General features: G+C 35.0%; 1 protein-coding gene across 2 annotated transcripts in view; it reads left to right on the top strand.

Moving 5' to 3' along the window:
* The window catches only part of LOC109069847 (transcription factor 7-like 1-B), a 51,826-nt gene that overhangs the window by 28,168 nt on the left and 6,413 nt on the right, over positions 1-17,245 (top strand). For both annotated transcript variants that reach the window (XM_042762733.1, XM_042762734.1), the window contains exons 4-7: positions 5,579-5,662; positions 15,838-15,970; positions 16,051-16,153; positions 16,238-16,321. In XM_042762733.1, the coding sequence (XP_042618667.1) occupies positions 5,579-5,662; positions 15,838-15,970; positions 16,051-16,153; positions 16,238-16,321 (404 nt within the window). The remainder of the gene's footprint in view (positions 1-5,578; positions 5,663-15,837; positions 15,971-16,050; positions 16,154-16,237; positions 16,322-17,245) is intronic.

The following is a 17,245-nucleotide window of genomic DNA, read 5'->3' as shown; positions in this document are numbered from 1 at the left end:
GCGGAGCTGTAAGTTTGTCAGGCCGATTCTATTTGGGTGCTGTTGGCAGGCGCCGCGCTCTCCCTCAGTAACAAATGTCCCTCACATCTGCCTCACAGCATCCCTGGCAGCGCTGCCTCGTCTCCTCCGAGCTCCTGGCCCCCCGTTCGCATCTCTCTCCATGAAAGAAGGCGAACAATTGGACTCTGGCGCTGGCACCTAGCAGGCCCTAGAGCATATGCCATATTCTCTCTGTTCACCAAACCAAAGGGTCCGGTGCTTGGCTTTTCTATGGAATATTCTCCACCACCTTTTGTCGCATCTGTGTTCTGCCTCTCATTAGGAGAGCGTTCGACTGATGTTCTCTCTGAGCGCTGGAGGCCGAGGCAGAGAGCTGGAAGACAATTAGAGAAGAGAGAGAAATGGATCAGATAGCTGGAGGATGACGGCCTATGAGAGTCCTAGTTTGAAGTTGAGAGACTCTATGTAGGATGAGGAAAGCGGGACCCACTATGGAGAGAAAGTTTCAGGCACAATATAGACTCTCTAATAGGAACATGCTCCAGCATCCAGATGCATCGAAATGTTTGATTCAGATTTAAAATAAATGCAGTGTCAGCAAAAGCAGTATGTTAAAAGACACATATTCAACTAATTACATTTGTAGTAGTAATAATAACAGTAGTAAATACATTTGATTTATATAGCAGATTTTAAAATAATCAAGTGTAATATATAAAAAATTATTCCACCTTGTAATAGTTTGTGTAACACAGATATTCAGTAAATAATTCCATTTCTAATAATGATATTAACATTAGTATGTTTGTATGTATGTATGTGTATATATATATATATGGATTTTAAAATGTAATAGTATAATATACACATTGCCTGTTGCATCTGACTATTGCATTTTGCTACATAGTGTTGATGGCATTTTTCCTCAAGGTTGTGTGAATATGAGACAATATAAACATGATCTGAAGCTGTTATCAATACAGTGGTTGGTAAATAGAGGAGGTGCTCTTCCTTTCCTCTTCTCTTCTGCCTCGCTCTCTATTTCATACCAGTTCTGTCTTGTTTTAAGCACAACTCAAGGGCACCTGCAACACATTAGCACAGCGCCTGAAGTCTTCTGTAAAAGGTAATTGGCAAATTAAGTTTATGTGTATGCTTCCAGTCCTGTGTCATTGTAAACATTTACTACAGGATTGTAGCGCAGTTCTGCCCAAAGCACTTTTCCTATTGTAACCACCCTTGTCTTTAGGAGCTGAATTCTGCTGACCAGCAAAAGAGGTGTTGTTTTTTTTCACTCCTGACCCTCTGAGCCAACTTGAGGACAGTTTTAGTGGGCCAGGGCCTGACCGCAGCGGCGGGGCAGTCGGCACCAGTGCTTGGATAGAGCCGAAGTGTTAAATGGAGCGGATGCCAGCGTGCAGCAGCCAAGGGAATTGTGTTAGGCTGAGGTGTTGAGAATGGCTGGAAGGCCAGAAAATGAGAACAGAAATCATTTTTAGTTGAGTTGGGTGTTGAAGGTTTTCCTCATTACATTCCTAGTGCTCTCTTAGTCACCAAAATCAACTCAAACCGTCCCATGAGCCTTGCAGAGAGCAGAAACACTGATACGATCAGCTGTTAACTGCCACAGATGGACTGCTATTACCCATTTAAAGTCAAAATGAAACTCAAACTGACCGCGATGTCCTTGATAACTATCCCTGTTCTGTTCTGCATGATTCATCAGTCATTCAAAAGAAAAAAGTGTTTGTTGTCACTGTCGTAATCTTAAATCCAAATGTAATAACATCTCTGAGCTACTTCGTTCTTTTAATAATAACCAGTAATATCATATCTTCCACTTTTATAATCTAATGGACTGAATCAAGTCCTGCCTCACATTATTTAATTTGAAAATGTCACTATTATAGAAATCATACCTTTTAATAATGACAATTTTACTTTAAAAAATGATATAACATTACACATTTTAAACTCACTTATATGGAAATCTTAATTTTTAAAAAAAAAAAAATGATGTAATTGTACACTATTATGGAAATCATACATTTGAAAAATTACCACATGACCAATTTTTAAAAAATGTTTATAATGTTAAAAAAAATCACTTAAAAAATATTTGTGAGTATAAAACATTACACATTTGAAATTGGAAATGTTACTTAAAAAAAGTTTTCATTTATTCATTATTACATATTTTAAAAAGTGTCTTATTTTTTTAGAATGGCCAAATTTTACATAAAATATTTATTTATGTAACATTAAACATTTGAAAATGCCATTATTATGGAAGTCTTATATTTGAAAAAGAAAAAAAAAAAACTAACAAAATATTTATTTATTTATTTTTGTAAGACTATGACTTCATGGAAATTTTAATTTAAAAAGTTAGCTTAAAAAAATTACTTTTTTAAAAAAAAATTAAGGTTTTCCTGAAAGTGACTTTTAAGTTTTCTTTCACTATACATTGTGTTTTTAGTAGGGCTGTCAAATGATTAATCACGATTAATCACATCCAAAATAAAAGTTTTGTTTACATAATATATGTGTGTATACTGTGTATATTTATTATGTATATATAAATACACACACATGCATGTATATATTTAAGAAGAATATGTTATGTTTATATATTAAATATATTTATATATAATATAAAATATAAGAATATAAATATATAAATGTATATACATGTAAATATTTTCTAAATATATAATTTATGTGTGTGTATTTATATATACATAATAAATATACCCTGTACACATACATATATTATGTAAACAAAACTTTTATTTTGGATGTGATTAATCGTGATTAATCATTTGACAGCCCTAGTTTTTAGGCATGAAAGTGTGGCATTTAATGTTGAATTAATATAAAGTCTTGTTTAAAGCACTGGTAATTATAGGAGACCTAGAGATCTAGAGACCTTTACTGGAACTAGGCATCTTTACTGGAAGCCACTGTCATGTTAACAGTGCTTTTTATGAGTTAGCATGTAGATCTGTGTGTGTTTATATCTTGGCCTGGATTCCTGCAGTGGGATAAAACATGAGCAACTAAAGAGAGTAATAATGGCTGCCTTCTGTTTCTCTTTAGCAGTTGTGTGGTCCTGGTATTCCTACCCTAACATCAGCTTTCGGGATATATAAATATATATATATGAATATAAATGTGTGTGTGTGTGGCAGGGATAGTAGAGGGAGATGAATGATGTCAACCCTCAGAATTTCCTCTCTTTTGGATGGGAATGAGGGGCCCTCTCTGCCCCCCGAGTCACCCAGCTGTCAGGAAACAATACCCTTGGCCTGTTCAGACAAAACTCATTCCTGAAAGTGTTTTTTTTTCTTTCTCTGTCCTCCCGCTCCCTCCCCTCTTCCTTTTGTGCTATAATGTCTTTTCCATTTTTAACCTTAACCGTGTCAACTTCCTTCCTATGAACGCTGTGTATGAAAGCAAAGTCAAAGATGTAAAGGTTCAAAAGTGGACTGGACCCCACATTAATTCAATCGAAGCTTCACTTTTTCCAGCTGGATTTCCAGCCATGAGCAGCATCAGCAAGCCTTAATATAAAGACCAATTTATTCATTCCAATTATCATATTTATTAAAGGGAAATAACATTTTTCCAAACCCAGTGACATAATGTAGTGTTGTGTGTTTATTTGTGCTTAAAATCAGAGCAGGTGAACTGGAGAGTTTGTCTTGACCAAGTCAGATGTTGATTGCACAAACAATGTGGATTATTAGCCAATAAGCATGAAGAAGAAACATGATTGATTTGATTTTCAAGAGAGGCCATCATCCAATCAGTGTACAGCGAGCTGTTCTTGACAAACTCTTGTATTTTGCATATAACCACATGCAATATGATAAAACTGTTTAGATGAAAGCTTTGACAAAATGTTGTTTTGTAATCAAAGCTGTTTAATCAAATACACAACCTTCATATTTTTTAACCATAAAGTGATGACTAAAATTAATTTAATTACATTTATTTGGCTTTAATGCACACACGCACACACACACACACACACACACACAAAACACACACACACATACTGTGTGTGTATATATATATATATATTCTTTTGTAGTGCATTGATTTTTTTTGTGTATTTTTTTATTCATTTTTGAAGTTATAAATAAAACTAAGATTATTGCAGTACATTTTTGCACTGAGATACTATTAAAATTGTCATACTTCAAAATTTCATGTTTAGTTCAATGTGTTAATGTTTTTGTAATTCTATGACCACACTTTAACACATTATTTATTTTATATATATTCATATATATATATATATATATATATATATTTATATATATATATATATATATACTATAATATATATATATATATATATATAAAATAAATAATGTGTATATATATATATATATATATATATATATATATATATATATATATATATATATATACACACACATATGATTAATTGTGAAGATTACTAACAATTTCTGAGCAAAAAATTAAACCAACAAGCCAAGTTTTTCTTTTTTTCTTTTTCTTTTTTTGATTCAGGTACATCCATTAAGTGAACAGGATCAGTTTTGATTTCCTGTTGACTTTAATGTGCTCTGCTTAAACACTTCTTCACGTATTAGTATGAGAATATTAGCTCTAACTATATATGTTTTTATGAATTTAAAATTCTTGAGTAGCCTTAAGAAATCCGTGCACATGGAAATCTGCTGTATCCGGCAGTTAAAAACTGATATACAAACCAGATGTCTGAACTGAACTCCACTGAGGCTTCAGCTATGAACATAAGACCAAATGGAGCAAAACAAGAAGATCTGAACACAACCTTTGCATTTTTTAAAAACTGCATTGTGCGTAAGTGAGTATCAGTGCACCTGTTTGCCCCACGGTGGAGTACATGTGGCCCGGGCCACACGAAGAGAGCAGGATGGTGTTTGCTCTGTTCACTAGTTGAAGTGATACAGGGAGAGGTCAAAAGTGCAGGGCTATTAACTTGAGCTTTATAGATGTGGCTGTGTTTTTACCACGGTCCAGTTTTCCCACCTCTCTCCATGGGATTTCCTCTCAGCTGTCCCCTACACACACACACACACACACACTCCCTCGATAGTCACTCACAGCTGGGCTCTGGGAGGAATACATTCTCCAACAAACACAGATTTCACACTCTCACTCTCTCTCTGTTACACACACACACACACAATACAGACACAGGTGTTTGCCAGTAGAATTGCTCTCTGTTGACTGTTCGATTTATTTATGAGCCCCTGAGAAGCAGATCTCATGCTGGAAGATTCTGTTAAGTCTCTTTTCAGTTCAACGTTTGTTTCACTCATTCATCTACAGTTAGTCATCAGCAAAACCTGTCTAGACACACACACACACACACACACCGTTTTTTAAGGTGCTATTGTAAACTGGTCTGACAAAGCGTGTTGGTTAACTTTGCCACCCACTGAGGTGAAGTTTATGCACCTGTGTTGTGACTGAATTTTTCCATTGAAGTTTGAAAGAGAGATGTGAATTAAAATGCACTGTTGGAGTCTCATCTATATTTTGTCATTGTGTTTGACAGTATCTGCAGATGAAATGGCCCCTTCTGGATGTTCCAGGCACGGCAGCACTCAAAGACTCACGATCACCTACTCCAGGACACTTAGTGAGTAACTCATAAGCGTGCACACACACACACACACACACACACACACACACACACACACACACACACACACACACACACACATATGGTGGCCACAGTAAGTCAGAATTCAGCATGTCATTGCATCTGCATTTATATCTCACAATTCTGTGTATATCTCATAATTCTGCATCTAAAGCTCATAATTCTGACTTTTCTCAGAATTCTGCATTTATATTTCATAATTCTGCATTTATATCTCATAATTTGGACTTTTTCCGAATTCTGCTTTTATATCTCACAATTGTTTATATCTCATAATTCTGACTTTTCTCAGAATTCTGTTTGTCTCATAATTCTGTTTCTCACAATTCTGACTTTTCTCAAAACTGTGTTTATATCTCACAATTCTGTTTATATCTCATAATTATGCATCTATATCTCATAATTCTGACTTTTCTCAGAACTCTGCGTTTATATCTCACAATTCTGTTTATATCTCATAATTCAGAATTTTCTCAGAATTCTGTTTCTCAATACTGTGTTTCTCACAATTCTGACTTTTCTCAGAACTCTGTGTTTATTTCTCAGAATTCTGCGTTTATATCTCAGATTTCTGCATCTATATCTCATAATTCTGACTTTTCTCAGAACTCTGCGTTTATTTCTCAGAATTCTGCATTTATATCTCAGAATTCTGTTTCTTACAATTCTGACTTTTCTCAGAACTGCATGTTTATATCTCACAATTATGTTTATATCTCTTATTTCTGCATCTGTAGCTCATAGTTTAGCTTTATATCTCATATTTTGTTTTATCTCAATTTTGTTTGTATCACACAATTCTGCTATTATCTCAAAACTCTGCGTTTATATCTCACAATTTTGTTTATATCTCATAATTTGGTTTATATTTCACAATTCTGACTTTTCTTCTCAGAGTGTTGAGTCTATATCTCACAATTAGGTCAGAATTGAAAGTCAGAATTGTGAAAAAAAAAAAAAAAAACATCACAATTACCTTTAAAAAAAATCCCATGGCAGAAATCAAGCTATAAAAACTTATTAGGCTTTTTTTCATGTTCAGAACACAAATTTACATTTTTAATATTCTATCATTTTTATACATCTATTGACTGTCCGCTCAACCAATTTGTGAAACCTTCCAAATCTACATAAAGACATCACACTGTTAATAAAACAGATTATTGGAGTAAGTTTTACAAGGAAATACTACTTCAGTCTTTCTACTTAATAATTTCATGTTTAATTCAATCTTGCCATTTCTTAAATTTCACAAAAGAGTAAAGTAAATCTTGCACCACATTTTTTGGGCACATAAATACATATTAATCAAGCATTTTCTTGCTGACTTTGCAGGGATTATTCACCCAAAAATGAAACATCTGTCACAAATGATTGTTGTGCCATGTTTTTTTGTGCTCAGACAGGAAACATGGGTTTGAGTTCATTGTGCATAATTTCCTGATTCTGTTCACCCAACATTTTATGTTCTCTCTTTACAATCCCAGTCAAAATTAAAATGGAAAATTTGATATTTGACCTCCAAATTCTAATAACTGGATTAAACAAACAAATCTGCTGTTAGTATTCATCATTTATTTCGTTCCCAATCCCAAGTCCTCCCAAAAACACACTCACACATTGGCTTTGTCAGATTGAGCCCATAAGGTCGCTATGCTAATGTGTTGTTCTGTTCACTCCAGAACGTTCAATAATTCAGGAGACAGGTTTGCTTGGTATTCTGCTGCACCACATTTTTTGGACACATAAATGTAATCAATATTAATCGAGCATTTTCTTCACAATAACTTTGTTGAACAGATTAATTTATGCTTTTATTCATATGTAAACACTGATCAACACACAAGCACAACAGATAAAGTAAATGGAATATGCACATATGTGCATTGATCAATGTTTATATGGATAAAAGCCTAAATGTAATACATTTAAAGTTAAATAAATACATTAAAATTATATATTTTTTTTTACCTTAATCTTTAATCAAAATATCATAGCTCAAATTTAAACTTGCTCTTCCTGTGATAAACCACACTAGTTTTTGTTGACATGCAAGACCACACTAAATTTAAGCAAATCATTCAAATCAAATCAAAAACATTCAGATGTTTTTTTCTTGTCTCAAATCCATGATGTGTTTTTAATAGTAGCGTCAGGTAGTCTTTATTGACACACATAAAGACTACCTGAGCTCGTACTGATTTGTGTGATTGATGTTGATGGCCATGCAAAGCGTTTGTTGATCATGTTGTTTGGTGTGCACTGAAAAGAGTTTTTAGCCTAGTGTTTGCAACCTACATTGTGTTTGAGAACAAAAATTATTAATTTTCTATGGTCACTTATAATCAAGCGATTCTGGTTGCCTGTAGGTACATTACAAGTAATGAAAGCTGTTTTGCCGTAGTGATTCTTGCTCAAACCAGAATGTGTGGTTCATCTGTGCCACTCCTTGGTGTGCACAGTGATGGCTGTTGGATAAGAGCGAGCTTCCCTGTTGGGCAGATCTGTGTGAATTCCAGTCAGGCTGGTTGGAGGTCAGGAGGTTTGCAGGATGGTAGTTTGTGTCCTCAGCAGACCTGTGTGGTTTGATTCACCTCTGGTGGTAGATGATGAGAGGTGATAAATTTAACCAGAGCGTTACATTCTTGCTATGGTTAAGCATGCAAGTGTGTCTGTGTGTGTGTCTATGTGTGTGTCTGTGTGTCTGTGTGTCTGTGTGTGTGTGTGTGTGTCTGTGTGTGTGTGTGTATCCGAGATTTTGTCAGAATGAAACATGCAAACACACAACATGAGGAACCTCAGAAGGTACGTCAGGCAGACTGACAGTTTAGTACAAACTGGTTTAAGTGCAGGGTAGGTAAAAGAGTGACTTTTCTGCATGCAGGTATGATCTTCAAACATTGGTAATAACTCAAAGCATGATTAATTAGTGATATTTAATGTAAAATTTATTGTAAAAAAAAATAAAATAAAAAAATGAACAAACATTATAAAATGGATAATCCACATTAAATTTAAGAATAGAAAAGTGCTGTTTAATGTAAAATTTATTGTAAAAAAAAAAAAAATGCCAAACACAATTTTATCGTGTTAATGTTTTACAATAAATTTTACATGGTTAAATTTTATTATTTTTTACAGTAAATTTTACATTAAACAAAAATCCTGTTTAATGTAAAATTTATTGTAAAAAATGTAAACATTATAAAATGAATTATCCACATTGAATTTAAGAATAGAAATAGTGGGAAATTAAAAATGTTTTTTTTTTAATAGAAGTAATGGATTTTATAAAAGCCAGGTATTTGGAAAAGTATTTATTTTGTTCACTCTTTAAATTATAAACTTAATGACATAATAGATAAATAATCACTTTTCTTCATCGGTTTGTCTTTTTTTTTCTTTCTTTTTTTTGCATTTTGTAAAAAAAGTGTTTGTGTGCTGTTTTTTTTTTTTTTTTTTTTTTTTTTTTGCCAAATAATGTTAAACAAAAATTTATTGATATTTTCTTGTATAATACATTCTTTTTCATCATTCCATTTGTGTCCATTCTGTCCAGAGTCTCATGACATTGTTAAAAATTAGATTTATCCTTTATCTGATAAGAAATATGATTAAGTTGTATGACTAATCAAAGTAATGAAATTAATAAAGCATAACCTTGTTAGCCGTTATTCCCAGCCTTTAAAGAACAGTTTAGCTACTTAGCAGCCATTAGTGGTTTTAATGACTGATTTGTTGCTCTTACTCAGTCTGAAATCTCCCTGTGACAGGCAAACATAATAAATTGTGACATAATAAATACAGATGACTGACAATGTCATCATTGAGTCTTTGGCAGCCAGAGGGCATTCAGTTGGGTGTGTGTGTGTTCGTTTCAGTCTCTTCTACATGGCTCAGACTCGCTTTGTCACAGTAACCCCTGAACTCTTTGTAACCCCTGAACTCTCTGTAACCTCTAAGCACTCCATGAGATTGTCCTTAAAAAACACAGGGACCCTTGTCTCACTGCCCAGCCTGGCCATTAGGCCTTTATTGTATTTACTTAATATAACGTTCTAAAATGCATGCTCTCGCATTACAGGATCAGCAGAAAATGTGACGTGTAGTCGGGTAATGGCAATCAAATTAGCTGTACTTGAACAGCGAGTATTGAGGTTTTGATGAGAACGCAGTCTTCCTTCCTGTGGCATTCTTCCGCCCGGACCCTCTCTCTGGCCCTTTTTATGGCTGTCAGCACGAGCGAAGGGATTTGCTTAACCTTGGTGTTGGCTGGAGGATTGTTTGAGAACAACATCTGATCTTGAATGTCAGACTCGATGAGGGGAATTTGCATCAGGGTGTGAAGAGGGTGACTGAAGGGTGAGCTCAGGTGTGTCTTTATTTAAGTCTTTTTATTTATGGAGGAGAACGGCGCCGTGAATATGACCTGCAGGGAGCGAAAACTATCACCAAACAAGAAGTGTCCACAGCGTACCTGAAAAATATCACACGTGGAGCTCAGTTCTAATGTGTTGATCGCAGGTTGATCATTAGACGTCTTTTTATTACTGAAGTTGTTAGCTTATTCAGCCAATAAGAATAGCTTATTTAATGATTAAATAGTTTATTAAACTGTATACATTTCGGCCAATAAAAAAGAATTGCAACTTTGTTTCTCATAATTGCTACTTTATATCTCACAGTTGTGATGATGACTTGGAATTGCAACAATTTCACGTAATTGGTAACATCATTCTTGGGAATTTTATCAGAATTGCAGCTTTGCAATTTTATTTCTCACAATTGCTGCTGCTTTTCTCATTTGCAAACTTTCCTCGTAATTGCAGCTTCATATCTCATAATTGCTACTTCATATATCAGTTGCAGCTCTCTTGGATTTGCAACTTTTTCTCACAATTGCTACTTATCTCAGTTGCGACTTTTTCTCTGAATTGAGAACTTTTTCTCACAATTGCAATTTACAAGTACAATTACAGGAAACTGCAGTTATGAGAGATTCACAGTTACACGAAACGCACAATTACAGGATACCATTGCAAAAAAAAAACTAAACTTTTGTTTTTAATTTTTCATAATTGACTTTATATCTCATAATGAGACGTATTCTGATTTGAAATCACAATTACCACAATTTTTTTATTTTGATCTGAAGAAGAAACATGTGTTGTGCCATGTTTTGAGGTGCTCAGACAGGCAACATGGGTTTGAGTCCTTCGTGCATTATTTCCTGATTCTGTTCACCCAACATTTTATGTTCTCTCTTTACAATCCCAGTCAATTAAAGTGGAAGTTTTTACATTTGGCCTCCAAATTCTGACAGCCATACAAAACAACAGAGTTGGATTAAACAAACTGGACAATCCGCTGTTAGTATTCATCATTTATTTTGTTCCCAATCCCACATCCTCCCATGAACACACTCACACACTGGCTTTGTCAGATTGAGCCCATAAGGTTGCTATGCTAATGTGTTATTCTGTTCACTCCAGGACGTTCAATAATTCAGGAGACAGGTTTGCTTGGTGGTATGCTGCACCACCTTTACTGTGTGTGTGTGTGTGTGTTTGTGTGAGAGAGAATACAATGGAGGCCTCAATGTTTTACTGTGTGTCAGCATGTGATAAGCTAGGTCAGTTGATTAAGTTAGCCTAGCGATGAGGCCTCAGATGGGAAAGCTTTGTGGCTTGAGGATTGGGATCCATATTGTACACAACCAACCACCAATTGTGTGGGAGTTTTTCAGTACAACACAGTGGAGAATTGTGACTCTAAAAGTAAGGAACAGCCGTACATTTCCATGATCCTCTGTCTTTCTCACTCAGTTTCTCTCGAACTTTTGAGGTTTTTGTTACCAAAGGCACTGAAAAACCCAAAGTCCCATGCACAAAAAGATATTGAGATGTCAGTAGCATGTAAAATATATAAAATCTAGTACTATTGTACCGTGGGATGTACCTCTCATTGTATTATTATTATTATTATTTTTATTATTATTATTATTAAAACTGTATTTAAGGAATAATCACACATTTTTCTTCCATGTTTTAATTTTAACGGTTAACATATATTGTTTAACCCTTTGTTTACCGAAAATGAAAGAATTTGAATACAAGATTAATTAAGTTGTTAAATTAATGTTATAGTGGGGGGAAATGTGAATTTGAAACGTGCAATTTGATTTCAATTAAAACGACTTCGGGGAAAAGAATTTGGGAAAAAATTAAACTGATTTCATAGGGTCCTACTTAAGGATGGCTTTAAACAACAGGGTCATTCTGATGGTCTCTTCCAAACACTAGATCCATGTCCCATTGATCTATGACACACATCCATGACTCACATGCATGAATCTCACTTTTTAACCCCAAAAAAATTCCACAAAAAATTGGTAATCCACAAACTATATATTAAAAAATGATATTTTTTGTTTTCATTTCTGTAAGTGATTTTCTAGTTAATATTGTTTAAAATAAATGTTCATTAAGTCTCAGTAATTATACTTGCAGTCACATTGTGTGTATTTTATTTCTGTGTGTGTAGCTGCCATAATACTAAAAATACTAAAAGTCTACCTAAGCGTTTTGTGTGTGTGTCTAAATGCTGATGTCATGTTCTGCCCACTCTTACATCCGCTTCCTGCCTCAGTGACAAACAAGGCTCAGCTATCCCAGCATGCCATGCATTCTCCTTTTTTCATTCTTTTCTTTTTCTGCCCTATTTTTTTTTCCTTTCCTCCTTTTTTGAAAAGACTCCTCAAAGACTCAGAACCCCCCACTGGAAAGGAGAGAGCAACACACACACACACACACACACACACACACAGGGCTCAGGAGGTTGTTTGGGTTGTTAGTTACTCTTGTACCCAGGGGCTGTTTGCCTAGTAATTTCTCTCAGATGTGAAGGATTGAGAATCATGTTTGGCTGAGTGAAATCCTCCTACCCTCTTGAACACGGCCTCCACGGCCAACAGCAGGCCGCTCTCCTCTCCTCTGCTCCCCTCTTGGCCAGACTGTCACGGACCTCTGCCAGCTCCAGACCCACACCAACGCCGTTTAGCTTTCCTTTCTGGAGCTCTGATTTTTCACGTACTCTCACACTCATGCTCTGTAGATAGTGAATACCAAAGTGCCCTCAACTTGGCAGTGTCTGCTGGGAAATAGTTGACAGCTTGTTAGTGAATTTTAAAAGTTGTTGGGTCTTTCAGTGCCACAGATTGACCGTCCCCGCTGTAGTCTGCCCCCTGTTGACAGCATTTTGTTCAACACATCAGAAAACAAGATATTAGATGTGAAATTAAGACATTTCATCAATTGATCAACTTAAGACATTTCAATACTTTGATCAACTTGTTCCAAAGAAAAAGCTTGTTTTCATCTGAATAACTTTCTCCACTTCTAAAGCTATTTTCCTCTTCCGCTGACTTACGGGATCTCTTATTTGACACTCTCTCTCACCGAAACACCTTTCATTATTTTTTTTATTTTTTTTTAATCATTGAATTAAGTCCCAACTAATAAAGTCAAGTTCTACCCTACTTTTTTATTATTATTGAATTTAGTTGCATTCGAATGCATGTCATTAAGTCAAATGCATTTGTGACTTTAAAGGTGTAGTGTATAATGTCTTATGTGGTACAATATTGGCCAATATTGTATAATTTGTGCACATTTATTGTTTTTAGATTTAAATGACTTTTGTTGTCATTAAGAGAACTAGAGCAGTGGTTCTTCTCAACATTTTTGACTCCAGCGCTTCCACAGTGTAATCAAAGGCCCCATGATTTTTCCAGTTGTTCAGGATTTACTGGATAAGGCTTGCAGCTTCAACCAAATTAAGTTAATAAAGCTGGGCATAACGAGAAAAATGTATATTGATATTGTATATTATAAAAATGCCGGTGTTTTTTTAATTTTGTATTAATTTATGACTTTTTCAGGTATAAAAATCACACTTTTGAAATGAGGCTACCTCATATAATCAGTTTTTTCAAGACTGTGAGAATCCTGGTTAATGCTTGTTTTTCTTATTTAAATCTTATTAAGTGATCTGTTACACTGATACACTGAACTGCTGTTACATATAATCTTTAACAGATTTCCAAATTAAGATCCATTTGTTCATTCAATGTTGCCTAAATTAACCATTAATTTTATTTCTAGTTGGTTGTATATTTTCTACAATATTTTAGATATTAAAACCAACCATTTTTTTAGTTTTAGGTTATGAAATAATAATTATCCATTTCAATATTGAGGTTCCTTAGTGTTAGTTTTTTAGGAAAACAATGAAAAATAGCTTACTTGGTTATCTCTCCAAACCACTGTATCATTTTGACTGTATTCAGTGTTAATCTTTGCCACCACAGTGTCGTGGAGGTTGTCAGTAAAGGTTGTGGAGTGACGAGTGACATGATCTGTATTTTCTATCCTCGCCTTATAAAGCAGTTCTGCTCACACCCAAACTCCAGAATCACATCTCTGTGGTTTCAGCAATGTTTTCAGGGTGATGAAATATTGATGCAGTCATTCCTCAGTCCTACAGATGTGCTGCCGAACCACAACATCTCTCACTCGCTTCTGCTAACAAACAGACAAATGTGAACTAGTTTGTGCAACTTCAGTCATTCATGGAGATTCGGGTTTCATTACACTAAGTGAATGTCATAATGACATGCTCTACATTGAGTACTGATGCGTAATGTGCCGTGATTGTAGTGAAGGACATGCTGTGTACACATGGCTTTGATCTGGCATTGGATGTGAGGCTGAGCTCTCCCAGCATGCCTTGGAGCACGGACAGATTGCTTCATGCTTGTCACTCATGCATATATATATATATATATATAATATATATATATATATATATATATATATATAATATATGTATATATATATATATATATATATATATATATATATATCCTCTGTGTATATATATATATATATATATATATATATATATATATATCCTCATGTATATCCTCTCATACATAAGCAACCGTTGGACTCTTTTTACCCAAGAACCACTGTGGTTTTACATCTGACACTCTCAATCTGCTAAACACATAAATGTAAATTCACAGCACAACTAATTAAGTTAAAACAATGGCAAGTGTCTTTCAAGTATTTCTCAGTGAAGTCATGTTAAGTATCATTGCTTCCAATTCTCAGTTATTCAACACAAGTAAACAGTCGGTAGTAAAATAAAGAGCGAATAAACTCATTACAAGCTATAAAGCAAATAGCCCAAAAAGAACAAAGATGCAAATTGAGTAAACAGTGCTGTTTGGGTATCTAGCTTGAGTCATTCATTTATAACACATACATTTATATGTAAAAAAGCAAAACTAATCAAATGTGAAGCGGAGTACAAGAGTGGGATTCTGGAGTTTGAAATCCCACTATTTTTCTCCGTAGAGGAATTGATGATAATATATAATTTTTAAAGTTGTTAAAAACAAACACACTGTGAGCTATAAGGTTTGTTAGTCGACTGCATATGTTTTTTGTTTGTTTTTTTTTTTTTTTAACCATCAAGCCCACATTATTAAACACTCGATTATTATTAATAACTGCGTTTAACAGCTGAATTCTTGGTAAAGAAATGTCCACCAATCAGAGAACTTATAGCACCCATCCATATCATAGATATATATATCCGTGGTGTGTGTATATATTATATATATATATATATATATATATATACACACACATGGATGGATAGATGGATATATGGATGGATGGATGGATGGATGGGTGGAGGGATGGCTTATAACTCTAAAAATTGTATTTATTTATATAGATATACACACGTTTGTATGTGTGTGTCTTTTAAGTTTTTGTGTTGTGATTCACCTTATAGCTGGTAGATTTCCTTGATGGCTTATAACTCTAAAAATTGTATTTATTTATGTATTTATTTTTTTAACTGATTGGGGGAAAAAGTGGACAGGCACTGTTGCACTCTATAGAATTACTGACTTAGTCTTGAGTTATTGTATTACTTGCTATAATTATTCCTATTTTAAGCTGTTCAACTCACTATCACTACATGTAAGCAATTGTAATGCTTACACGATCAAACAAAACTCTTAAAAAGGGTTCATTTTGATTCCTAGTCTTTATAAAGACTCTTGTTCTCTCTTTCAGTCTAATAAGGTCCCGGTGGTCCAGCATGCTCACATGCACCCCCTGACCCCCCTCATCACCTACAGCAGTGAACACTTTTCTCCAGGAACTCCTCCAGCCCACCTCTCGCCGGAAATCCTGGACCCAAAGACAGGTATTATACACTCTACTTGGTTTTAACTGCACTTTTTGTCTTTCGTCATGTGACTGACTGACTGCGTTCCTCTGGTTCAGGTATTCCTCGGACCCCCCACCCCTCAGAGCTGTCCCCCTACTACCCCCTGTCCCCTGGGGCCATGGGGCAGATCCCTCACCCATTAGGGTGGCTCGTCCCACAGTGAGTATCCCAAAGGTCCATAGATACGGTCCACACAGCCTGATTCACTCTGATTCACCCTCTCTCTCTCTGTGTGCATCTCAGGCAGGGTCAACCCATGTATCCCATCACTGCGGGGGGTTTCCGTCACCCTTACCCAGCTCTTGCCATGAACGCTTCCATGTCCAGGTGAGTAGTGTGTGGCTTACGCATTCATTCTCCAATACTATGTCATGTCTGGCGCTACACTTTTACACACCTCATTGACTCTTTTCACAGAGTTCGTTGGTGTATTTCCATTTAAATTTAGCAGGATAAAATTAGCAAAGGTTATTTAAAGGTTAAAAGTCTTGATGAAATGGAAGTAGTGACAGATCTTTTATTCTCGATTGAGAGGTACATCTAAGTGTAGCAAACTATCAAAAACAATGATTTTGATTTAGTTTTATGCATCAGTTGTTGACTGGATTTGAGATTCTGGGGGTTTCATACAAAAACAGAGGTCGATAAAGTAAGCTGGCTGGCCAAAATAGTTATATTGCAAAAAATAAGTGCAGGTGAATCGTTCACAGTAAGATCAATAACATGCGTTTAGAAAATAAATGGGCTGAGTTGTCAAAACCAAACAGACCGTCAACATAGTAAGTACATTTAATTTATTAATATTAGTTCTTATTTGTGTAATTACACTGTAACAATGTCACCTTAAAACAAAGTTACCGTTTAATTTTCGTTTGATAGTTTGTTGAAAGCATCTGTAGTCTTACTTTAAAGTTTTGTGAGAAATGCAGTTTTAATTACAAATTTTTTTGTTTTGTTGACAAGAATGAACTGCTCTTTTCTGACTGCCATAATCTATTTTTCTCTTAATTTTTCCTCTTTAACATGGACTGTGGTCTTTTACGCTACAATTTCCTAAGCAAGAGGAGTCTGTTTGGAGTTTATTTCACAGTCGTACATGCTCAAGATGAAACTGATCTGAATCGACAGAGCAGCTCTTGATTTAGTGCTAGCACTGGATTTAAAAAAGGAACGATCTGTACTGAGCTTCTCTTGTTGTGTGTGTGTGTGTGAGGGATTCCTGAATTATTCATAGAGAGTTCATAGTGATCA

This window comes from Cyprinus carpio, chromosome A8, assembly GCF_018340385.1.
Source record: "Cyprinus carpio isolate SPL01 chromosome A8, ASM1834038v1, whole genome shotgun sequence".
Lineage (NCBI taxonomy): Eukaryota > Metazoa > Chordata > Actinopteri > Cypriniformes > Cyprinidae > Cyprinus > Cyprinus carpio.
This window is presented reverse-complemented; position numbering and strand designations above follow the sequence as displayed.